At 40.8% G+C, this 26314-nt stretch overlaps 2 protein-coding genes across 7 annotated transcripts in view; one reads left to right on the top strand and one right to left on the bottom strand.

The window, feature by feature from the left end:
• The window catches only part of LOC116980567 (succinate--CoA ligase [ADP-forming] subunit beta, mitochondrial-like), a 45004-nt gene extending 23972 nt beyond the window's left edge, over positions 1–21032 (bottom strand). For both annotated transcript variants that reach the window (XR_004414010.1, XM_033032919.1), the window contains exons 1-5: positions 20881–21032; positions 15808–15991; positions 6812–6911; positions 4673–4835; positions 1914–2042 (exon numbers count right to left, since the gene is read on the bottom strand). Coding sequence is in view for 1 of the 2 variants with exons in the window: in XM_033032919.1 (XP_032888810.1) it covers positions 1914–2042; positions 4673–4835; positions 6812–6911; positions 15808–15991; positions 20881–20988 (684 nt within the window). In the remaining variant the exon portion in view is untranslated. The remainder of the gene's footprint in view (positions 1–1913; positions 2043–4672; positions 4836–6811; positions 6912–15807; positions 15992–20880) is intronic.
• A 2238-nt stretch (positions 21033–23270) lies between these two features.
• Positions 23271–26314, top strand: part of lrch1 (leucine rich repeats and calponin homology domain containing 1) — a 179518-nt gene continuing 176474 nt past the window's right edge. For 2 of the 5 annotated variants that reach the window (XR_004414009.1, XR_004414007.1), the window contains exon 1: positions 23272–23610. Coding sequence is in view for 2 of the 5 variants with exons in the window: in XM_033032917.1 (XP_032888808.1) it covers positions 23412–23610 (199 nt within the window). In the remaining 3 variants the exon portion in view is untranslated. Of the gene's footprint in view, positions 23611–26314 lie in introns of all 5 variants that reach the window. The other 3 variants (XM_033032917.1, XM_033032916.1, XR_004414008.1) reach the window with 2 other exon arrangements.

The following is a 26314-nucleotide window of genomic DNA, read 5'->3' as shown; positions in this document are numbered from 1 at the left end:
TTCTGCACCCTTTCCTGCTTAATCACATCCTTCCTATAGCTAGATGACCAGTACTAATTTTAAAAGAGCTTAATTGGCTCTAAAGCATTGCTGATCATTGATAAGAACAATGATACAATAAGAATAATTACAAGAAGTGGAGAGAGGAGTTCTAGTTCAACCATTGATAGGAAGAAAAAATATATGTTGAATTTTTAAATATAATATTATGGGAGTTCCATCATATGTATGGGTGTCCATAAAGAATTCCAGAGCAGCCGTAGCAATTGGAAACATAACTAAGCTGAATCTTACAAACTAAAATGTTCCATGGTTGCCTCATTTTAATTGCATATTCAATAGAGTCCGTTTGGGGGCTCAGGATAAAAGGGAAAAAATGTCAATTCGAGTCAGATGTAGGAATAGTCTTTGATTGAATAACGTTAGATTCCCACTGACAGCTCCGCAGAAACAAAGTGGTCTACCTCTACATGCAGGAACTACTGAACAACATTAGTCATGGGCTGATAATTGCCAAGGAACATTCACGTCATAGGAGTGTCTGCAATGATCATTTCCAAAAAGAGCTAGTGTCACAACCTACCACTGATATTCATTCAGTCATACCTGCCTCAACCACCACCTCTGGCAACTCCTTCCATATATAACTACCACCCTCTGTATGAAAAAACATGCACCTCAGGTTCTTATTAAATCTTTCCCCTCTCACCTTAAACTTGTGAGCATTTTGGGGGTCATATCTGAGGAAGAATGTGCTGAAGTTGGAGAGGGTCAGACGAAGTTTTCGAAAATGATCCCAGGAATGATTAGGTTAACGTACAATGAGCATTTTGAGGCACCAGGCCTGTACTCGCTAGAATTCAGAAGGATGAGGAGTCACCTCATTGAAATTTACCAAATAATAAAAGGCCTGGATAGAGTGGATGTAGAGAGGATGTTTCCACCTGCGGGAGAGTCTAGGACAGGAGGTCATAGCCTCAGAATAAAAGGACATACCTTTAGAAAGGTGATGCGGAGGAATTTCTTTAGTCATAAGGTGGCGAATCTGTGGAATTCATTGCCACAGATGGCTGTGGAGCTAAGTCATTGGGTATTTTTAAGGCACAGATTGACAGATATTTGATTAGTAAGGGTGTGAGGGGTTATGAGGAGAAGGCAGGTGATTTAGTTGGGAGGAAAAGATAGATCAGCCATGATTTAACGACAGGATTAGTTAATGGGCTGAATGGCCTAATTCTGCTCCTATATCTAATGTCCTCAGGTTCATGAGTCCCCTAAACTGGATAAAAGACTGTTGATTCACCCTATCTATTCCCCTCATGATCTTATACACCCTATACCCCTCAGCCTTGTGTGCTCCAAGGAATTTATTTACTTATTTTTCCATTCATTTATAAATTAAAGTTATCCCTCAGGATGGAGAATGAAATAAAACAACGATAAATTTGAAAACAAAATTGGAATTTGAAAACAAAAAACAAAATTAGATTTTCACGTGTCAAAGGATATAAGAAATGAGCCCTTCTACAAGCAGAACCCCATATGTTTGCTTTTTAAACCAACATTGCTTGATCATATATCAATGTCTTAAATGTTTCTGTAGAAGGGTCCCAACCCAAAACATCTCCTATCCATTTTCCTCCATAGATGCTCCATAGTTCCACTAGCAGATTGTTACTCAAGATTCCAGCACCTCCAGTTTCTATTTTACATTTGTGATTGGGATTTGAGGATTAAAAGGTGACAATGGGTTGAAGGTGCAGTTTCCATCAATCTCACTGAAAATAATTTAGGACTGTAATTTTTTTAATACATATGTATCTGCTAGAATAGGGTTCGCAGTATATGAAATACAATACAAAACACCACCTTAATTCCATTTAGTTTTCATGGCTGGAATTTCCGTGATTTACCTTGACAGCTTTTTCTTTCTTGGCACCTTCAATTATATCAATAGGCTCTTTCACAATTGCTTCAGGGTTTTCAGCTGCTACATCTTCTATGTTAACCCCGCCCTGAGAACTTCCTATTAATACTGGCCCCTAAAGAGAGAAATATTATTGTTAGAAATCTCCTTCTCATTTCTAGTTAGATATAATTATCACATACATAAGTCACTGTGGAAGTCCATAGAATTACATTTGGACTATGAACTTAGCATAACCAGAACAGCTTGCTGCACTACACTAACGATCTGACATTTGTCAATCAGAATTAGCAGCAGTGGCTATTTCACTTATTCAGTCTGCCTTGTAACTTTGCCTTCAAAATATCACCTTGTGATATAGTCGAATGTCCAAAAAGAATCCATGCATGTATGCACGAAGTAGTGCGGTGCCGATAAGGTGATCAAGACCTAGGTTTTGGCATTGTGGTCAAGTTCAAATCCCCCCATTTATATTTTGCTGGGGAAATAAATAGTAGAACTAACAGCAAGGGTGAGTAACATGGACAATATCATCCCAAATGGCTTGACAAATGTCCTTTGGGAAATGAAATCTGCCTTTCCTTCCTACATATGATAGACCAACAATGTGGTCAACTCTTAACTTACCTCGAAATAGGCCTAGCAAGCTATTCAAGTCAAGGGCAATTAGGGATGGGCATTAAATCCTGAAAAATAATTTTTTTAAAGGCGATTCCAGCAAATATATTCCCAAGTCTAATAAAACGCAAAATATTGGAATACTCAGCATGTCAGGCAGCATTTGTGGAAAAATAGTTAACATTTCAAATATGTACATTACCAGCCTGAAATGTTAAGTCATTTTCCCTCTGTGCAGATGCTGCCAGATCTGCTGTGATTGATTTCCAACCTTTTGTCCTTCAATTCAGAAGTCCATCTTCGGTAATATTTTACTTCTGGATTATTCCATCCCTACTTGCCCCAATATAGTGGGTTTACCAGATCAACTGCATTCCACAAGTGCGTTACATGTAGGAACTTGACACAACCAGACTGATTTAATATGTCACTTGCCAGCAAGGTTGAGTGTGAACCATGTTGCTATCCGGGAAAAAGCACAAAGATAATACTAATTCTCTGCCTCAGAGGGCGGTGGAGGCAGGTTCTCTGGATGCTTTCAAGAGAGAGTTAGATAGAGCTCTTAAAAATAGCAGAGTCAGGGGATATGGGGAGAAGGCAGGAATGGGGTACTGATTGGGGATGATCAGTCATGATCACATTGAATGGCGGTGCTGGCTCGAAGGGCCGAATGGCCTACTCCTGCACCTATTGACTATTAATTAACTATCCTTCCCCAAAAAAACTTGTGAAAACATTTGATTTTTAACCACAATTGTACAACTTCATTGTTACTTTTACAGGTACCCGCTGTTTACTTCCAGATTAAAAATACTCAAATTGTAATGAGGGCGGGGTGGTTGAAGTCACATCCTCTGGAATAATAGTCCAGTCACATAACCACCTCACTCTAAAATAATTTGGTTACATCAAAGATGACGCAAATAATTTATATATCTACAAACAGCTCTACAAGTACATTTGAATTGTTTACAACATTAATAGTTGTGCGAGTTGCTAGAATGAAATTCATAACAGTAAAGCTCTGCTCAGAGGAGCTTCTGATGGTACGTGCACACAAATCTGGAATTAGAGGCCAGAGAGCAGCTAATAGAGCAGGTATAATATAAAATTACAGTATCAACAATATTATACATTAAACTTGGCAACAATTCATCCTCCAGCACAACATTTATTGACAGAAAAGCAGAGATTAATGGAATTCACTGCTTATCCACTTCCAAACTAGACATTTCAGGAGTGGTAGATGCATCATGTAAGAAGTGCCGCCCAAATTGTGCTAATCTGACATTAACTTCACAAATTTTTTTCAAAACTCTATAGATTCTGGAGTAGTTCCTGAGGATTGGAGGGTAGCTAATGTAACCCCCCTTTTTAAAAAGGGGAGAGAGAAAGCGGGGAATTACAGACCAGTTAGTCCAACATCGGTAGTGGGGAAAACGCTGGAGTCGGTTATTAAAGGCGCAACGAGACCTGGGTGTACTGAAAGTAAGCAGTAGGCTGGGTGAGCGGGCGTACGGAAGGGTATATCTCCGCTTCTTTTTCACCTTTTCTAGTTCTGTTTTTTCCCCTTGTTTTTTTTTCTTTTCTTCCTTTCCTTTATTTCCCTTTTTTCCCCCTATCTAGTTAATAGTTTATAAAATGTTAAAACTGAAGCTGTACGAAAATTGTATAACTGCTATGCGATCATTTTTATTTGTACAATTGCTTCTAACAAAAATATATTTTTTTAAATCCCAAATATTCACAATTTGTTGTCTGCTTTGTCATAAAATTTCTGAAACTGACAGCAACACTACATTAAGCATTTGCTGGTAAGCACAAAATTCTCAAAATCTCCTCCTCTTGGACTCTTCATAAGATTCTAACAGTGTAACCTATTGATTTCATTTTATTTTAAAACAATGCCATGCATACACATAGGTTAACGGCAAAAATAATCAAATGAGCATGAGTGACAGAGAATAAGTTGTCAGTGTACAGGGAAATAAGGAAGGGTGAATGAGGCTGATGGAATTGCTTCTCTGAAAACCATCATAGGCTGGATAGACAATTTCTTGAAGGCTATAAATCACGACAAGAAAAAAAAATTAAAAAATCACCAGATAGTCTTGGCAATCAACTCACCTGAAATGTCCTTTCCAGTGTTATTGCAAAGTAATATTCTTTCCTGGGATACTTTCGCTCACAGATCAATACCTTATTGCATATTCTTCCTTTTGCACCCGTTTGTTTGGTAAATAACTTCCTTCCAATCATTTGGGAAGTAACATCCCGGGCTTGCTCTGGACTGGGAAGAAGTAAAACATCAAATTAACATCTCTCTTTGCAAGATTTATAGGATGATTACACAAATGTATTCAATATTAGTAAGATATTAATTCAGTGGGGTTCTGAAGATAAGAACAACTCTTTATGTATAGGAAGGAACTGCAGATGATGATTTACACCAAAGATGGACACAAAATACTGGAGCAACTCAGCGGGTCAGGTGGCATCTCTGGAGAAAAGCAATAGGTGACTTTTTGGGTCGAGACTCTTCTTCAAACTTTTCTTGTCTTAAAAATGTTTTAGTTTGTTTTAAAATAGAATTTCTGCCACAATTATTTTTTTCCTCAAACATTGGCCTCTGGGAAAGGCAAGATTGGAAACTCAGAAAAAAACCTAAAATGCAAATGTGCTTCATACATTAACAACAAACTCTGCTTTTCAATTTTTTTTTATATCCAATCACCTTCCAAGCACTAGTTTGATTAACAGGTTGAAGGCTAGCAACAGAAGGCCAGAGCCTAGGGCTTCAGAAAATCCAGGGAAACAATATTCACAAATTTTCCTGTGTCTATCCTGCTATTTCCATCCTCAAAGAATTCCAACAGGTTAGTCAGGCAAGAATTTCCCTTCACAAGACCATGCTGACCAGCCTATTTTATCATGTGCTTCTAAGTACTCAGAAACCTCATCCTTTATCATGATCTCTAAGATCTTGCCATCCACTGAAGTTAGGCTAACCGGCATATACTGCCCTAATTCCTAACAAAAGGAAGCAACTGACAATGTTGTCAAAATTGAGTTATTGCTTGTTTTAGGGTATTTGAGATATGCTCTACACAACGGTGAACAAAATAAGTCTTCTCTGAGTACAATTTGAAAATATTTATACCAGAGAAGTAAGAAATTCCATCACAGAGAAGAAAAACACATTTTCCTCATTTACAAGAAAACGCCTTTCTGTCGGTTGCTTCCTTTTGTCAAAGTAGGGCGGTATAGTTTCCCCTCTTTTGATTCGCTCCCTTCTTTAACAGTGAAGTAACAATTGCAAATTTCCAATCCTCTGGAACCACTCCTGACCCTAGTGATTCTTGAAAGATCACCACTAATGCCTCTACAATCTCTAAAGCCACTTCAACCTTCAGACCTTTCAGCTTCCCAAGCATCTTCTCCTTAGTTATAGCTAATCTCAGCCCATTAACTCTCTTGAATTGCAGGCATGTTGCTGATGGCTTACACTGTGAAGACTGATGCAAAAAAATGTATTCAATACATCTGCTATTTCTCCATTTCGCATTATCCCTTCTCCAGCATCATTTTCCAGCAGTCCAATGTCCACTCTTGACTCTCTCTTACTCTTCACCTACTTGTCACGATTTTATTCGTGCTTCTGGGCGCACACAATAATTTTTTTTCTACGTAAAGGATAGTATGTAAATGTTACAACTACTGATATTTTCAATCATATCACAGAATACATATACAGCTGACACAAACTCAATGGAAGCTTGTGATTACCAGAGTATCTGATGGTAGCAGAATAGATAGGCATTTAAGAACTGAATAGGAAGCATGGAGTTGGTTATAAGTGAAAATTTCCAGGCAAGATAAAGGTGAACTTCAGCTCATCAAGAACCAACTTCATGATTTGTTACTTTTCATTTATTAACAATTTGTATAAGAGCATGGTGGAAGTGGCTTCAACTTGTGCAAATCTAAATTGAATGCAATGTTATTTACAAAAAACACAACAAAATTCAGGAAAGGATTTGGAAAGATATCTAATCAGCTGTTGGCAGTATTGCTCAACGTGGACAAAGAGTGAAATATGTAAGAAGAGAGCAAAATATTGGTGCCGTTTCTTTCAATCGCATGCACTTTAATGTCACTCAAGTATCTTTAATGTATGAATCTCATTTCACAAATAGAAAAAGAGAATCTACTGACATCCAACACTTTGAATATGAACTGAAAAATCTGTTGTTTTCAAATACTTACGAATAAACAATTTGAACGCCCCCTTTCAGACCTCCTTCAAATACACCTTTTCCTCTGCCACCGGCCAAAACCTGTGCTTTTACAACAAGATCTCTTGAACCTGCGGTATAGAATAAAGAGTGAATGTACAGGCTTAAACTCTGCTGAACTAATTATAAGCGATCCTGGCCTGGATATTTGCTTACCTGTTCAGCACCAAGGACCAACAGCTGGCAAAATACATCTAGCTCACTCATCACTACAGGCCCAATCACTCATCAATACAGGCCCAATCACCTATCCATACATCGGTCCCAATAAATACGAACTAAGCAGCACTGAGCTACATGACAAAGCAGGAAGATCAAATAATGCACTGACATAGTATGCAACAGCAGCATGTAAAGACAAGTAAATCTTTGTCATATGATTTATTAGTTCAGCCCATTTTGAACATGTTCTGCAGCTTTTGAGGAAATATTACACAATAAAATTGCTCAAATGATAGGTTCTTAAGGAACTTGTGTTAAGTTGCAAGAGAATAGCTTGGAGTTGGGGCTTTCAGAAATACATGCCTCCACAAAGAAATAACGAACAAAGAGCACACACAGGAGAACAGGTGGCTTATCATAACATGGAAATGTTGATCTGAATAGGCATATCTTTATTTATTGCTTTGAAGCAATAATCATGCTGTCAGAAGTTGTATTTGGTTTAGGTTGGCATTTATAATGGAGGTTGTTAATGGGATCTTTCTCCATGACATGGGCACTATCCTTCTTCTTTTGTGACACATCTTCCGAGCTCGGCTGTGTCATGAAGGCGATTTATGGTAGTGGGTTGTAGGAACCAAGGGTAGATACTAGTCTCTGATATGGTTTGTGTTGTTTAAATGTATTTATGTTGGGATAAGAGATAAGGCATAGGTGATGGTTGTGTGACCTTTGCAAAAGGATTTCTTATGGTTATCGGAAACTGAGAAAGTAACTCTGTTTTGATAATCTTTCATTTGTTGTGTGAATTGCTTTTAGTGAAGAGGCCTTACATTCCTTTCCTCCAGAGATAGAAGGGGGAGGTTGTAATACAAAATGAAATTAGACCCGAGCTTGGGAAGAAGCAATCAAGTGTGACAATTAATGGCCTTTATGTGTCTGTAGTTGGGAATTATGTGATTAGAACTTTGTCTTTACCACTTTGTAAGAATGAGGCAAAACTCATATTTAATCTTTGTAATCCATAAGTAACTGTATTTTAACTATGTGGTTGTAAGGAAATTAATTGTGACGTGTATTATGTTTAATTACGATTGTAAGTATTAGACTTTGTTTAAATCGGGAGTTTTAGAAATAAATTTCTTTTCCAAAAGTGAAAATATGTTTTGTGTGTATGTGTTGTGTGATTGCTGTATTATGTGTATATTCTGAGAAGTATTCTCTGAGAATTAGTTTTATATCTGTGGTTTTACTTTATTGAAATAAAATGATTTTGAGCAAAGAGGTTGAAGAAACCACAGAGGGGAAGAAGGTTGTAAAGGGGCCGGAAAAGGGAAAATCATGTGACTCTACGTGTTGTCAATCAATGGAAAGGATTTAGTTGATTGGTTAATGCAAATAAGTTAAATGTATGGTAAACCATAATGATTGGTTAACAGTTTGCTACTCCTTTTGTACCATCCTTGTCTTTTACCTATATAATGTGTTACATTTATGCCAAAGTCAGTAGTTCTTTCGACCTGCTCCAGAATTTCTAACTCTGTGTTGGAAGGTTTAAAGAATTATCCAGCGCTGTCAGAATAAAGAATTGATTTTAGCAGCAATGGTTTGACTCAAGTTTTCTTGAATTAGACTGGCAAAATAACTCATTTTAACACTTTGATCACCTTTTTGGAGTAGAGATTTAGGTACCACCCAATGAAGCATAACAAAATCAACAGCTCAAATTAGGCATCCAAAGATCAACAATCTTTAAAAAATCACATTTGAGAAATAAGGGTTAAGAAGCTTCAAAAAAGATTCTGGCACAAATAGATCTAATAACATTTTATAATCAGTCTCGCTATAATGGTTCCAACTGCAAAGTGGAAGCACAATTAATAGGGAGATAAAGCAAAATACTGGAAATACCCTGCAGGTAAAGCAGAGTAAAGAACAAAATCAACCTTTGTTTTTAATCTGTTGACCATTGCAGCCATTTTCTGGGGTAGAGTGGGGGGTCAGAGCAGATTTCCAGAATTACAGTATTTTATTTTGACAAATAACACAAATGATACAATGGCAAAGGGTCCAAGTAGGTTTCCATCCGTTTCAATTCCTGTTTACATTCCCACTACCAACCTGTCTATCCTTGGCCTCCACCATTGTCAAATGCACACTGGAGGAACAGCACCTCAAATTCTGCCTGGGTAATGAATGGTAAATGAATATTGAATTCAATATTCAAATTAATTTAATTCATATTGAATATTCATATAATATATAAATATATTATATGCCTGTATCGATAATATATAAATATATTATATGGGGCACAAATATCAAATCCACCTATTTCAGGTAATCTGCTAACCCTCTCAATCTACTGGTCTGCCCAAACACACCCATCCTTTCAAAACCCTGAACCCTCCCCCTCTGCAAAGCCAAGGGTCTTATCACATTTCCCCTGCAACTCCCACTCCATCTGGCCATCACCTGCACATTCGGCCCCCTCCCCTCACTATTCCCATCTGCCCTCCCACATTCGTTGTCTATTCTTCACCTTCCTTTCTTATCAGATTCCAAAAGCAGCAGCCCTCTGTTCCCTACCAATGAAGTTCCAGCCCCTGTTGCTATCTCCACCCTTCCTTCCAACACCTGCCTACATCTATGATCAACCCTTCAAAAGCCATTGCCATCTTACCAACTCATAGAGCAATAGTCTTACAATGTGGAAACATGCCCTTCGGTCCAACTTGCCCACACCGGCCAACATGTTCTACTACACTGGTCCCACCTGCCTGCGTTTGGCCAATATCACTCTAACTGTGTTCTATCCATGTATCAGTCTCTTAAACATTGCAATAATACCGGCCTTAACTATCTCCTCTGGCAGCACGTTCCATACACCCCCCACACTGTGTGAAAATGTTACCCCTCAGGTTCCTATTGTCTTTCCTGCTCACCTTAAACCTATCCTCCTCACCTCTTTATATTGGCTTTCCTCATTTATTCATCTCTCATTCTAGTCATTCAGTCCAGAGATGCCTTGTGCCTTTGCCACAGATACTGCCTGACCATTGTGTTCACCCAACAGATTGTTTGGTGCTCCATGTTTCAGCATCTGAAGGCTCTTGTGTCTCAATAACAATCTTTTCTGCCGCTGTACTATGGCTGCCTTGGGAGAGTTCTTTAACAAATGACAAATTTCCCACATGAATAAACAAATATGCTTATGAGTTGAGCAGTGTTCAGGTTGGTTTGAGTTACCAAAGATTTACCTCAATGCTGTTATACAAGGTGTTTTATTATTTCACGTCTTTACGCTTGCTATTATCAAGCGATTGTAAAAGAGTTATTTTTATAAATAAACAAACAAACACCTCAAGCTACTTTTAAACAAAATTCTTAACTTTACTCTTAGGCTGCTACGTCTGGAGGAAGTGCAAGATCTCCTTGTTAAATTTAGGTAAACAGAAGAGTTTACAACAACATCTTAATAAATTGAATCCTTGAAACAACCAACAACAATAAAACATGATCTAATTAACATAGTAGAATGTGTGGGAGCTTTTGGTGTAAAATCTCTAGGCGCCTGCCATATTTTTTCGGTCTTAATTACAACATAAATCATTATGACTGCAATTCCATGGGAGAGGCTTACATCAAGGCAAGTTAAAAATTATGGTTACTGAAATAACTTGATGGCAGAATTGCCAGCAAAAGCTTCATAGCACCAAAAAGAAATAATTAGAAATGCCTAGATCAAATCATTATCTGTAATATTTACTTGTGCAAAGCCTCCTTACAGTTGATGACACTTCTTTCCATTACAATGGAGATGACTGACAGTGTGTGGATAGCTTGTTCACTGGGCAGTTATTGATTTTTTTACAGTATAGGAATAGAGACAAATATTTTAAAGACACATGAAAGACTTCCCTGCCATTCAAAAATGACATATTTTCTAGTTATCTGATGATGCAAATAAAATAAACCCAGATTTAATATCTAATTTTACAGGCAATATCTCCAAGTGTACCACTCCATCAAATTGATCTAAATTTCAGTGCTCAAGCTTTTCAAATTAGGGTTGAATGCAAGGGCTTCCAAATCACTCATGAAGCTAAGCCTGATATCCAAAAATAAGTATTTTCAGATGCATCCCATTGCTAAAATTTTGGTTTACTATTTTCAATACAATATAATTGTTCGAGTTGCTGATAAGCAATCATTTCTTATTGCACTTTATACTCACTGGCATTTAGCCGGATAGCCTGTATATCTAAAAGTAAATAAATGGAAGGTCATTCACTCTACATTCTGAATTCCACTCTCCTACAGGTGCAACGACACTGTGAACAAATTGCATGCAAGTTCAAAATAACCATGAACCGAGCCAAGAATTACTTTCTTGTTTACAAATTAAATTGAGGTTTTGTTCTGGCTTTGACATGATGAAATTAATGCAGCACACACAAGTGATGAAGCACATAAGATTTTGCATCTGCAGAATATTTTTTTCTTGCCTCCACAGCATCCTAAAGCATACTGAACACGTAGTACAACATTGAGGAGATCCAAGTTTCATTGGAGAAGGGAAACAAGGCTGGATCATATAACTGGTGTGGTGTAGCATTTAATGATATAATTTTGCCCCGAAAACAAAAGTAAGAATTTTGATAAACTTCTAGGGAACGACCATTTCATTTTGAAGGGAATGTACAAAAGGATCAGCGATTTTGGATCGTCATTGGGAAGGGAAGGGGATTCAAGTTAGCAGAAACTATTGTGCGGTTATATGAGCTCACTTCTGTAACTCCAATTTTGTTGGGGAATCTTTTCACAACAATGATAACATTGCCACATTGTAATGGACAGTCAACCTTGGGACGCTTCATCTGGACTGAACGGGCTATGGGAAGATAACCAGTATTAAGTTGGGGGGGGGGGGGGGGGGGGGGGGGGGGGGGGAGAAGAACAAGCGATGGGTGGATCCATGTGGGGTGATTGACTGATGGAGTCAGGTGGGAAGGAAAGAGTGGAAATAATGACGGGAATGGAAAAGAGTGGCCAAGAGATGATACGTGTAGGCAACAAAGTGCTGCAGAAAATGGAATCTGATAGAGAAGGAAGGCAAAGCATGGAATCTTGAGAAATGGGTAAGTAAGGTGGGAACAGTGGAAGGAGATAACACAAACCAATCTACCATTGTTAACCTGAAAACATTTTTCACAATCTGCACAATATGGATTTGTTGCAGTTAAATGTTTTCATGGATAAATTCTAATTATGCTTTTCCTTGTACTTAGCTATCTAAACAAGACAAATATACACATTTCTGAAATGCATCTTTTATGATTACTATAGACAAAGATAAAAGTGAAATTCTACTGAAAATGTGCAGCAAGAGCATTTTATGCATGTACAATTTGTTTGACAGGGAAGCTAACATTTCAGGGCTCTCTTGTTGATTTCTTAATTAATATAATTTAAGACAAATCGTTATCATCTTGTTGTGCTCCAAACACTGGTGGAGATTATATTTTCTCAAATGTTATCCTCGGTATATCTTGTATCTGATCTGCCTTTGAGCTAGATTCGAACTATTAAGATTATTTTAACTCAATTAGTTTAGGTTGTCAACAAAAATATAAATTTACAAACTTCATACAGCAGAATGCAAAATTATCCTAGGGCAGCCGTGGCGCAACTGGTAGAGCTGCTGCCTTATTGCACTAGAGTCCCAGGTTTGATCCTGACCCTGGATGCTGTCTGTGTGGAGTTTGCACGTTCTCCCTGTGACCCCATGGGTTTCCCCTGGGTGCTCCAGTTTCCTCCCACCTGCCAAAGTTGTGCGGGTTGGAAGGTTAATTGGCCTCTGTAAATTGCTCGTAGTGCGTAAGGAAAAGATGCAAAAGTTGGAGAACATAGAACTTGTGTGAATGGGTGATCAATGGTCGGCATGGACTTGGTTGGCCAGAGTGCTTGCTTCCATGCGGTGTCTCTCATCTAACTATATGGATTTAGAAATTTAATAATCAGGCATGAGCAGTGAAATAGTTAATTTAGCATCATCTGTTTTATCTCACTGCTGTAAAAGCACTAAGACAAAATTAAGTCAGATGAAATTTAAGTTTATTTTGTGAGACTTCTGTTAGTGTCAAAACCATGACACTTCAAAGTTGGTAGCATACGATCCTAGGCAAGTCATTCCTTTGTTGCGTAAACATTGAGGAATATTTATCCTACTCGATTTGAATTTTCTTTCACAATATTTTATCAAAAGGGTTCACTGAAATATTTGTATTCAGTTCTTATCAGTGCAACTATGTTATAAGACAGCTCCATTTTCCATTTTTGAAGACGTTCAAATTCAGATCTAGCAGTTATTCTCAGCTCAGTAAAAATTGTGAAGTCCTCTTTGCAAACATCTCGGGAAGTGACAATAGACAATAGGAGCAGGAGTAGGCCATTCGGCCCATCGAGGCAGCACCGCCATTCAATGTGATCATGGCTGATCATCCCCAATCATTTCCCCATCCCGGCCTTCTCCCCATATCCCCATGACTCCGCTATCTTTAAGAGCCCTATCTAGCTCTCTCTTGAAAGTATCCAGAGAACCGGCCTCCACCGCCCTCTGAGGCAGAGAATTCCACTGACTCACAACTCTCTGTGTGAAAAAGTGTTTCCTCGTCTCCGTTCTAAATGGCTTACCCCTTATTCTTAAACTGTGGCCCCTGGTTCTGGACTCCCCCAATATCGGGAACATGTTTCCTGCCTCTAGCGTGTCCAAACCCTTAATAATCTTATATGTTTCTATAAGATTCCCTCTCATCCTTCTAAACACCAGAGTATATAAGCCCAGCCGCTCCATTCTCTCAGCATATGACAGTCCCGCCATCCCGGGAATTAACCTTGTAAACCTACGCTGCACTCCCTCAATAGCAAGAATGTCCTTCCTCAAATTAGGGGACCAAAACTGCACACAATACTCCAGGTGTGGTCTCACTAGGGCCCTATACAACTGCAGAAGGACCTCTTTGCTCCTATATTCAACTCCTCTTGTTATGAAGGCAAAAATGCCATTCGCTTTCTTCACTGCCTGCTGTATCTGCATGCTTACTTTCATTGACTGATGAACAAGGACGCCCAGATCCCGTTGTACTTCCCCTTTTCCCAACTTGACACCATTTAGATAATAATCTGCCTTCCTGTTTTTGCTACCAAAGTGGATAACTTCACATTTATTCGCATTAAACTGCATCTGCCATGCACCTGTCCATTCACCCAACCTGTCCAAGTCACCCTGCATTCTCATAGCATCCTCTTCACAGTTCACACTGCCACTCAGCTTTGTGTCATCTGCAAATTTGCTAATGTTACTTTGAATCCCTTCATCTAAATCATTGATGAATATTGTAAATAGCTGCAGGCCCAGCACCGAGCCTTGCGGTTCCACACTAGTCACTGACTGCCATTCTGAAAGAGACCTGTTAATCCCTACTCTTTGTTTCCTGTCTGCCAACCACGTCTCTATCCATGTCAGCACTCTACCCCCAATACCATGTGCCCTAATTTTGCCCACTAATCTCCTATGTGGGACCCTCCCTTGTCCATTTTCCTAGTTACATCCTCAAAAAATTCCAGAAGATTAGCCAAGCATGATTTCCTCTTCGTAAATCCATGCAGACTCGGACCGATCCTGTTACTGCCATCCAAATGTGCCGCTATTTCATCTTTTGTAATTGACTCCAGCATCTTCCCCACCACCAATGTCAGGCTAACTGGTCTATAATTCCCTGTTTTGTCTCCCGCTAAATTGAGAGGACTGCTCCACAGACCAGTCAAATAAGAGCCTGGCACCATTGTACTCACTGAAGGTGCTAGGCTCTTTTATCACAATAACTGACAGTGGCAAACAAGCAGGAGGTATTACGACCATAAGTCCTCAACATTAACTCAACTCCATGAATTCTGATTGGCAAGAAAAATTCTTTCACATCACCACAGCTGACAACTCCTAACATCATTTTATAGATGATATAAAAAAACTGCAGAAGCAGGCTGCTTGACCCAACTAATCAATGCCATGTTTATGTTAGTTAAATCTCCTCCGAGCTTTAAATCTAAATCCTTCAGCAAAATCCTCTACTACCAGCGACAGAACAAAAAAAGCTGCAAGGACAATACAAGGAAATGTAAATAAAAAAACAGAAGCAGAATAGTAATGAACAAAAGACAGTGCTGGAGGAATTTAGCGGGTCAGACAGAATCTGTGGAGAAAAATGGATATAGACTATGTAATGGGACTTGAGCACAAGAGTCCTTCTTCACAACTACATGCAAGGATTTTCTCTTCAGCTTCTATCATATGTGATGATCTAATTAAGAAAATGCTGAACTTTCCAACTCTCAATCAAGTACCAGTTTGTTTTTCATCCTATTCTTTAAAGAACCAAGTATAACTTAAGATAAAAATATAAAGGCAAAATATATTTACTACCAAGGTAATCATTGAACAGTTGAAAACATTCCCTATTTTTCTGTTTGCAATTTGGACGTAGAGCTTTCCTGAAAATTTTAATTTATCTTTTTACAACTGTTCACTGCAATAATTAAACGCTCATCTTTAATTATTTGTGTTCTATTGCTCTGTGATGGTACAGGTTGACACAATAGACCATGACTCCTTTTCTGACAAGATTTATACTGTTCACAATATTCAAACATTTAAGACTGCTATCAAACATCATTCAGTTTTAAATTTACATCAATGTTTTACCCAGCAAATTAAAGGAAATTATTTAAATCAAATTATCATACCAATTGCTTTGGCAGTATCATATGCTTCTTCGGCCGTAGAAACAACTTTACCCTTCGGTACAGAGATCCCAGCATCTTCCAGTAAACGAATGCTTAGGTATTCGTGCAAGGAAAGGTTCCTGTGCTGCTGTTGGTTTTGCCACAAGCCAATGACTGAAAGCAATCCAGAAGATACACCAAGCGCCTAAAAATTTGAAAAACATTATTTGAAATTTGATATAAAAAGACAAATGTTCTTAATTAACAATTTGTACAAAATCAATTTATGGGTATAACCTGCAGCAGAGAGTTTGAGAGTCATTACTGCATCTTTCAAAACAACGTAACACAATTAAAAAAAGCTTAACTCATTGACTTTTCAGTTTCAAAAATGAATTTGATGGCAGCACTATTAAATGCTAAGTCACACATATGGCTAAAAGTTGACGTAGCCTGTTTTTTGCTTTACTAAATGTCGCATTAGGCATAATATAATTAACTGATTTCAGTTCTGCTCATCACTGACCATAAGAATTACTACCGATCAGTTACTTTCAGTTATTTTAGCATAAAGCAAAAAACAGAGAATCCTGGTAGACATTAGATTCCCTTAATCAGCATCATATGGGAAACACATTTCAATAAATCACTTACAAATTTACAGCTTTGTAAAAAAACATGAAAAAAAAATTTTTACACCAAAACTTTGGAAATATTGGTTAAAAAGTTCCATACATTAAATGAAACCATTTCAGCATTGATGCGTCATCTGGTAGTTGAAGGCTAGCATATGTTGACCATCCTAAATGACCATGGAAATACATGAACTGCTGCAGTTAGTCTAGTGAAGGTATTCCCAGGGTACTGTCAGGATGGTATGGTACTTTGAAGGAAAACTTGCAAAGGTGTGCCTTTCTATGCCACTTCTGCTAATTTTGTGATTTAATAAACAACTATTGTTTTTTTTTTGCTGGCTGCATTAAAAAAAACTAAGAAAGTATAAAAGACAAACAATTATGAAAGAACTAAAGTAAGCAACTGAAGAGGAAATTCGAGGAGGTATAAAAGCTATCTGCATGTTGCAAACTGAATAAATGTTAATAAAAATTGTAGAGGGCCAAAATCATTAATTATTCAGCACATGAATTTGTTTCTGCATGAAATGGTACATTGTTATTTGAAACAACAAACAACTAATGCATCAAAGAAGGGTCTCAACCCGAAACGTCACCCATTCATTCTCTCCAGAGATGCTGCCTGTCCGTCCCGCTGAGTTACTCCAGTTTTTGTGTCTATCTTCGGTTTAAACCAGCATCTGCAGTTCCTTCCTACTCAAAGAAAATCAATCTGAATGTGTTAAAGAAAGAGCCTTTACACTTACACAGCAACTCAATGTAATAAAACATCCCAAAGTTAATATCTCGGCAGTTGCCAGGTTCTATTCCTAAGAATTGTGCATAACCCGAGCTTCATATGTCAGAAATTAACAAAAACATGTGGGGCAATATCACAGAAACAGCTGTGATGGGAGAGTGAGCCAGAAAAGCTCACTGACTCGGATCTCACTTGCTGCGGATATGAGGGGTGGGGAGGGGGGTGGGGGCGAAGACACAAGGAAATGCCCTGTTCACACCCACCAGAAGTTGCTTGCAGCTTTGCATCAGCCAGCAAATCCAATCTGATCCATCCCACTGATCTTCCAAATTCTCGCTCGTATGCACGGACTGTCCATAGTTAGATGTATGTAATCAGGGGAGGTCATTTAATTGTAGGCCATTCAGCCTTTAAAACCTGCTCTGTCATTCAATATCATGGCTATCAACCATTCATTACCCTGTTCCTCCTTTGTCCCCCACGACCCTTGGCCATCAACTCCTTAATTTAATTATTTATTTTATTTAATTCCCATGTTTAATCGGTAATATTTTATTATTAATGTTTAATGTTTTATGTGTTATCCCCAACTGTCACTATGTTATGTTGTCACTTGCGGGCAGAGCACCAAGGCAAATTCTTTGTATGTGAATACTTGGCCAATAAACTTATGCATTCATTCATTCAAATGTATTCAATCATTTGGCCACAATTGACTGCTCTGCTAGAAAATTTATCCTCTTTGATCCTTTATGGCTTACCAAGTGATCCCTGGTTCTGGACTCGCCCGCCAACAGGAACATCCTTCCAGCATCCAATGCAACCATGACTTGATAAGTTTCAATGAGGTATCCCTCTCCTCCTTCCAAACTCAAACAGAAACAGCCTAATCATACCAACCTCACTTCATATATCAGTCCTGCCATCCCAGGAATGAGTCTGGTGAACCATTACTTCACTTGTTCCATTGTAAGAACTCTTTTCTCAGAGGACGAGATTAAACGCCACATAATCCTCCGTTCCAGTCTTGTCATACCCTCTCTATATTTGCAGTAATGTATCCCAGCTCCGTGATGCTTTATCTTGTTGTTAGGGACAATGTCATCAAACCATAAAAATTATGGACCAAGAGCTGGCGCATAGGATTAGTACAGATTTTAAAGCATGCAGATACAATCAGTTGTTAAGGCAAATGATACGTTATAATCACAACACAGAAAAATGCCTTTCAGCAACTGGTTTACAAGGTCATGCAGGTCTCAGTGCTCCTGCCCTTTCCTAATATCTCACCATTGAGACAATAATCTGCCTTTCTGTTTTCACTATCAAAGTGGCTGATCTCACAATCCATATTACAATATTACACCGTAACTGTCATAAATCAACCCACTCATTCAACCTGTCCGAATCACATTGGTACAGGTAGCCAAATACTTCACTGAAGGAGGTTTCAAATAGTGCTTTGGGGGGGGAAGGAATGTGTTTGAGGAAGTCTAGCAATAAACATTTACAGACAACGGTATAACAGACAAGGACATGCAAAATAAATATAGAGGGTCAATATATTCAGGGGATTACAACCACAACTAAGGTAGGGAGGGGGTTTTCATACACGTGACAATTTTACAGTGCATTCAGAAAGTATTCAGATCCCTTCACTTTTCCACATTTTGTTACATTACAGCCTTATTTTAAAATTGATTACATTCATTTTTTTAAAATCATCAATCTACACACAATATCCCAGAATGAAGAAGCAAAAACAGGTGTTTAGAAATGTTTGCAAAGTAATTAAAAAGAAATAACTGAAATATCACATTCACATAAGTATTCAGACCCTTTGCTATGACACTCAAAATTGAGCTTAGGTTCCTCCTGTTTCCATTGATTATCCTTGAGATGTTTCTACAACTTGATTGGAGTCCACCAGTGGTAAATTAAATTGATTGGACACACCTGTCTATATAATGTCCCACAGTTGACAATACAGAAGACAAAGGAATTATCTGTAGACCTCTGAGACAGGATTGTACTGAGACACAAATCTGGGGCAGGATATAAAATAATTTCTGCAGCATTGCAGGTCCCGAAGAGCACAGTGGCCTCTGCCATTCTTAAATGGAAGAACTTTGGAACCACCAGGACTCTTCATCGAGATGGCCATCCAGCCAAATTGAGCAATCGGGGGAGAAGGGCCTTGGTCAAGAACCCAATGGTCACTCTGACAGAGTTCCTCGGTGGAGATGGGAGAACCTTCCAGAAGGACAACTATATCTGCAGCACTCCACCTCTGCCTTTATGGTAGAGTGGCCAGACGGAAGCCACTCCTCTGTAAAAGAGTGGCCAGACGGAAGCCACTCCTCTGTAAAAGTCACTTGACAGCCTGCTTGGAGTTTGCCAAATGGCACCTAAAGGACTCTCAGACCATGAGAAACCAAAATTGAACTAATTGGCCTGAATGCCAAGTGTCACGTCCGGAGGAAACCAGGCACCGCTCATCACCTGGCCAATACCATACCAACAGTGAAGCATGGTGGTGGCAGCATTATGCTGTGGTGATGTTTTTCAGCGGCAGGAACTGGGAGACTAGTCAGGATCGAGGGAAAGATGAACAGAGCAAAGTACAGAGAGTTCCTTGAATGAAAGAGCATTCTGGGCCTCAGACTGGGGCGGAGGTTCACCTTCCAACAGGACAACGATCCTAAGCACAATACCAAGACAACGGAGGAGTGGCTTTGTGACCAGTCTGTGAATGTCCTTGAGTGGCCCAGCCAGAACCCGGACTTGAACCCGATCGAACATCCCTGGAGGGACTGGAAAATAGCTGTGCATCAACTCTCCCCATTCAACCTGACAAGAGCTTGATAGGATCTGCAGAGAAGAATGGGAGAAATTACCCAAATACAGGTGTGCCAAGCTTGTAGTGTCACACCAAAGAAGACTTGAGGCTGTCATCGCTGTCAAAGGTGCCTCAACAAAGTACTGAGTAAAGAGTCTGAATACTTAAATATCACTTTACATCAGTTATTTCTTTTTAAATACTTTGCAAAAAGTTCTAACCACCTGTTTTTGCTTTTTTATTATGGGGTATTGTGTGTAGATAAAAAAATGTAAAACAATTTTAGAATAAGGCTGTAACGTAACAAAATGTGGAAAAAGTGAAGGGGTCTGAATACTTTCTGAATGGACTGTACATAGAGGCATTGATCAACCTGGAGGAAAACAATCGGGTCAGCAAAACTCACTGTAAATTGGGATATAGACCAGAGAAATTTGGACAATTTCAGATGTATTGAAGATCGGGGGTAAACTGGGGAAACACTGGTATAGCCTGTTTAGGCATACCTCCGAATTCACACACTTAAGTAACAATGAGCAGGTCATGCTCAAAGTCATTGTTACACTTACGCGCGATGCAGAAAAAAATCTAAGATTGCAACGACCTTAACCTAGCACAAATAACAGAAGCGATGCCGAAACATCGGTGAACACAGGGAAAGCCAGGTTGCCCAGGAGAGGGCCGAACCTCGCATACCCACTTCCCAGTGACAATGCATCATCCCTCCGCATCCTGCCGCTAGTCCCAGCCATCTCGGCACAGGACACGGTGTGTGGGGGTCACAGTGGACCCCCGCATCTGCTGGAGACCGAGCCCAGCACAGACCCCGTCACCGCAGTAGCTCGCACCCATCGCGCCAGGTCCCATCTCTTGCGACTTACCCTGGCTCGGTGGTGAACAACCGCCCAAATAGAATAGAGGTGACCCCCACCACCTCGGCAACGGCCGGCGGTCAAACCCGCCAGCAAGCGGCAGCCGACCGCCGCCATCCTGCGCCTCCCACAGCCACTCGGCACGTGCGCAGAACCGCCTCCCGCGCCCCGCCTTCTCCTGTACAGAGGGGCTCGAGACCGGCAGCCGACCAATCAGGGCACGCGGAAGGTGACGCCCGGGCCACTCGGCCCGTCTGCCCATGCTAGCTCTTTGACGGGGCTCTCGGACCATTCCCTTTTTTATGTCTGACGCCTTCGTCTCAAACGGCTTTCCATCTTGCTGTTGACAATGAAAATGCTGGAAACACTCAGGCAGCCTTTGTGCAAAGAATAAAAAAGAGCTCAAGGCAGACACGGGAATGAGAGAAACACAGGTTCGTTTTAGTTTGCAGAAATGTGGAAAAGGGATTAATAGGACAAGGGGAACCCCTCTGAATATAGTAAGGCTAAGATTGTATTGTGTGTAATCTTTAATACAGGTTAGTACAGATGTCAGAGGTCATTTATGGGGAGAAGGCAGGAGAATTGGGTTAGGAGGGAGAGATAGATCAGCCATGATTGAATGGCGGTGTTGACTTGATGGACCGAATGGCCTCATTCTACTCTAATTCCTTATAGCCTTCTGATTTGTAGCGGTTATCTGCTCCCCCAAAAACCTTCCATTTCGTCTCCATCGTTGCATCAGGAAGGCTGGAAGTATTGTCAAGGAATGCTTGGCTTTTCATTTTTCTACCTTCTGGAAGAAGATAGAGGAGCTTGAAAGCCCAGACATAGAAAAATAGGTGCAGCAGTTGGCCATTTAGCCTTTCGATGTGATCATGGCTGATCATCTAAAATCAGTACCCCATCAGTACCCCTTTATCCCCATATTCCTTGATCCCTTTAGCCCTAAATCCAACTCTCTCTTGAGATACCGGAGGCATCGTTCGATCAGCCCAGAAAGTTGTTGGCTGCAACCTTCCCCCTCATTGACGAACTGTACACTGCAAAGGCCAGGCAGCAAGCGGTTTTCTCACTCCTGGTCCTGGATTATATTTTGTTGGAGTGCAGGTTTTGGCTGAGGAATCGTTCCGACGGCCATTCCGTGTGTTTTAAAAAAAAATCCGCCCGACAAGTTATTCGCTGGAGTGATTTTAAAATCAGCTTCTAAAGCAGTCAACGCCGACAACGGGGACGGATTTTACATAGGGGACAGGTAAAAGAAAGTAGTTTATTTTTATGTATAAAAGTGTTAAGATGCATTTAATTCACATTTTAAGTAGCGAAACAGTGATTTTTTCCCCACCCCGAACGAACCGGCAGTGTATTTGCTGCCGATACGGGTTTAAAACCATCGCACCGCAACATTCCAATTGAGAGCGTTCCAGAAAAATCCACATGCAAGCTGATTTAAATGGCGATTAATTTACAGGTATTAAACATTAAATTCCTTCCATTTGGCCTATAAACCCATGAAAATGAGATAAAAAAATTATGTTATATTGTGAATTCTTGTGTGAATGTTATTTGGACATTTGGCTATTTAAAAATGTTAATCTATTCTTAAGAAATGGATAGATGTTTAGATCTAGTAATTGAATTTTGTAATTAGCTACAATTAGGTAACTAACTAATTATATGCTTTAATTTCAAGTCATCTAAGTAAGATTGTTTCATGGGTACACAAAAATGCTGGAGAAACTCAGCGGGTGCAGCAGCATCTATGGAGCGAAGGAAATAAGCAACGTTTTGGGCCAAAACCCTTCTTCAGATTGTTTAATATTTGTTTCAGAATGCTTCAATCTATAATAACTGAAAATTTCTTTCAGTTCTCTTAATTTTTAAGAAAGTTATGGGCTTTTGACTCTTCTCGATCACAGCTTTTGTGTTAAGTCAATGAAAAAGCAATAGGGAACAAGATGCTAATTTCCGAGTATGAAAATGGCCATTACTTTTTTAATACTGAAGATATGAAAGTGAATAAGGTGTCAAATTAAACTTTTTATGCTTTATCTGATGGGATAAATTACAGACTTAATTTTTAAAATTTTGCTACCTTTTGCTCTGGTATCTTATTTTATTCTTCGCTTGTTTAAATTATAATGTTTTATTTTTTATTGTCTACTGTATATCGTGTTGATATCCTTGCGAGCAAAGCAGCAAGGCAAAATCCTTGTATGTACACATACTTGGTTAATAAAATGTATTCAATTCTTGGACCAATTTGCTTGAATCTCGGATAGCGACGAGGCGGATCTCTCGTTGAGTGGGAGTGCTAGCGGGCGGGGCTCTCGTTGAGTGGCAGGGCTAGTAGGCGGCGCCGGCTCGTCTCATCTCAACGAGGTAGTTCCCGCCGCTGCCCGCAGGCCGCGCTGCCATCGCCCACCCGGCTCCACCTCACTCGGCTTCTGTCTGTCTGGCGGTGCGCAGCGGGAAATGAGGAGCGACGGATCAGCGGGACTTACGCGACGGCGGCAGTGAGCCGGCGCGGCTGGGCGACCATGGCGGCGGAGGGCCCAGGCCTCGGTTTGGCGGGTGGTGGCCCCAGCGTGGCCGTTGGAGCGGCGCCGCTGGCCCGGAGTCTGGAGCGGGCGCTGGCCGAGGCCGCGGGCTCGGGGACCCTGGGCTTGAGCGGCCGCAAACTGAAGGAGTTCCCGCGGAGCGCGGCCGGCCACGACCTCAGCGATACGGTGCAAGCAGGTGCGTGACAGGCAGGAGTAACAAACATCACTAAATAATCGGCAGGTCGGACATTGACAGCAGTGAGACTTTATATAACGAGCGAGAACTTTGCTGTGAGAGGCGTTAACTTGTTGTAACTTGTATAACTGTAATGACCACTGCTGATATGGTATTTGCTGGTGTGTCCAGACCCAACGATTTTAATTGCTGTAACGGTGACTAGTATAACTATTCCTGGGTACATGCAATCACTAAACATGGGCAGTCTGTGAGGGGTCATGATCAGGTGAACTATGTAATTAATATGAGTATGACTAGCACTGGATGCAGGAGATGACTAAACATGTGGAGTCTGCGATGGGTGGTCAGCTGACCAGCTGTGGGGCCAGTGTGGGATGTTCGTTGAGCATTTGCTCGCCCCAACCCCTGTCTGAGCCCTGGGGTATTTTGTCTAGCCGCCATAGGAGCAGGGTCTTTGGTGCATGGAGTCTGTGTCAACCATCGATACTAGAGTAAAATAACACCAGACTGTACAGAGCTGGTCGGGGGAGGCAGAGGAACAACTCCAGGACTGCTTGGAGTCTGTAGACTGGGCAATGTTCAAGGACTCTGCAACGGACCTGAATGAATACGCCACAGTGGTTACAGACTTCATAAGGAAATGTGTGGAGGACTGCGTTCTAACAAAAACCTTCCGAGTGTTTCCTAACCTTGGAAGCCATGAGATCCACATTCTTCTGAAGACCAGATTCCGGGCATTCAGGTCTGGCGATGCAGAGGTCTCGTAAGAAGTCCAGATACGACCTTTGGTAAGGCCAAAAGGGACTTTTGCTCCAAGCTGGAGGATGAGATGGATGTTTGGCAACTGTGGCAGGGCTTGAATGCCATCACCTCCTACAAGGCAAAATCAGGAGACAGCTCAAACGGCAGGGAGACATCACCCCCTGACGAGCTCAATGCATTATACGCACGGTTCGATAGGGAGAACACTGATGTGCCTTCCCGAGCTCTCATTCGCCCTGATGGTATTACAGTCACAGAGACCGACGTCAGAAGATCCTTCAAGGGGGTGAACCGTAGGAAAGCGCCTGGACCTGATGGTATACCCGGTCGAGTTCTCAAGACCTGTGCAGACCAACTGGCGGGAGTTTTTGCAGCCATTTTCAACCTCTCACTTCTGAGGTCTGAGATTCCCACCTACTTTAAGAGGGCATCAATAATACCGGTGCCCAAGAAGAGTAAGATGATGTGCCTCAATGACTATCGACCAGTGGTGATGAAGAGCTTTGAGAGGTTGGTTATCATCAACTCCTACCTCGACCCACTACAATTCTCATACCGCCAGAACGGGTCAATGGAGGATGCAATTTCACTGGCTTTCCACTCCTCATTGGACCACTTGGACAATAAAAACACTTGCGTCAGGCTGTTGTTTAAAGACTACAGCTCAGCGTTTAATATCATCATCCCTTCCAAGCTGGTTACCAAGCTCACGGAACTGGGCCTCCCTCTGCAATTGGATCCTCGAATTCCTCATCCACGGGCCACAGTCTGTTCGAATTGGCGGAAACACTTCATCGTCAGTAACAATTAGTACAGGAGCGCCTCAAGGCTGCGTGCTCGGCCTCCTGCTTTACTCACTCTATACCCATGACTGCGTAGCCGGACATAGTGCAAACTCCATTATCAAGTTTGCCGACGACACCACTGTTGTTGGACGAATCACAGATGGGGACGAGTCAGAGAATAGAAGTGAGATTGACCGACTGACCAAATGGTGCCAGCACAACAACCTGGTTCTCAACATCAGGAAGACCAAGGAACAGATTATGGACTTTGGTAGGGGAAGGATGAGGACCTATAATCCTGTTCACATCAATGGGACGATGGTGGAGCGAGTCAATAACTTCAAATTCCTGGGCGTGCATATTTCTGAAGATCTTTCCTGGACGCAGCACACCGATGCAATTATGAAGAAGGCATATCAGCGACTCTACTTCCAGAGAAGATTATGGAGATTCGGCATGTCGAAGAGGATTCTCCTAAACTTCTGCAGGTGCATGGTAGAGAGCATTCTGACTGGTTGCATCGTGGCCTGGTTCGGCAACTTGAACGTCCAAAGCGAAAAGACTACAAGAAGTTGTGACCACTGCCCAGTCCATCACTGGCCTTGACCTCCCCACAGTCGAAGGGATCTATCATAGTCGCTGCCTCAAAAAGGCAAAATCATCAAAGGCCCAGTCTGAAGAAGGGTTTCGGCCCGAAACGTCGCCTATTTCCTTCGCTCCATAGATGCTGCTGCACCCGCTGAGTTTCTCCAGCATTTTTGTTTACCAAAGACCCACATCATCCTGGCCACATACTCATTTCACCATTGACATCAGGAAGAAGGTACAGGAGCCTGAAAACTGTAATGTCCAGGTTCAGGAACAGCTTCTTCCCTACAGACATCAGGCTATTATACACAAAACGGACATATGACAATTAAACATGTTGACTTGACATGTTGGATGAACTTAGTGAGTCAGCCATCATTTGTGGAGACAGAGGGATGGTCGCTGTTTTGGGTCAGTACCCTGCATTAGGACTGAGCTTGCAGTTAATCACGTGTGCACGTATAAAGTGTGTGTTTCCTTGTTGCCAAGATTGCACCACAGAGATTGGTGCTGGTGCCTCAACATATTCCAACGTACGTAATTGACTTGGAGGAAGATACTGAAAA

This window comes from Amblyraja radiata, chromosome 14, assembly GCF_010909765.2.
Source record: "Amblyraja radiata isolate CabotCenter1 chromosome 14, sAmbRad1.1.pri, whole genome shotgun sequence".
In the NCBI taxonomy this organism is placed as follows: domain Eukaryota; kingdom Metazoa; phylum Chordata; class Chondrichthyes; order Rajiformes; family Rajidae; genus Amblyraja; species Amblyraja radiata.
This window is presented reverse-complemented; position numbering and strand designations above follow the sequence as displayed.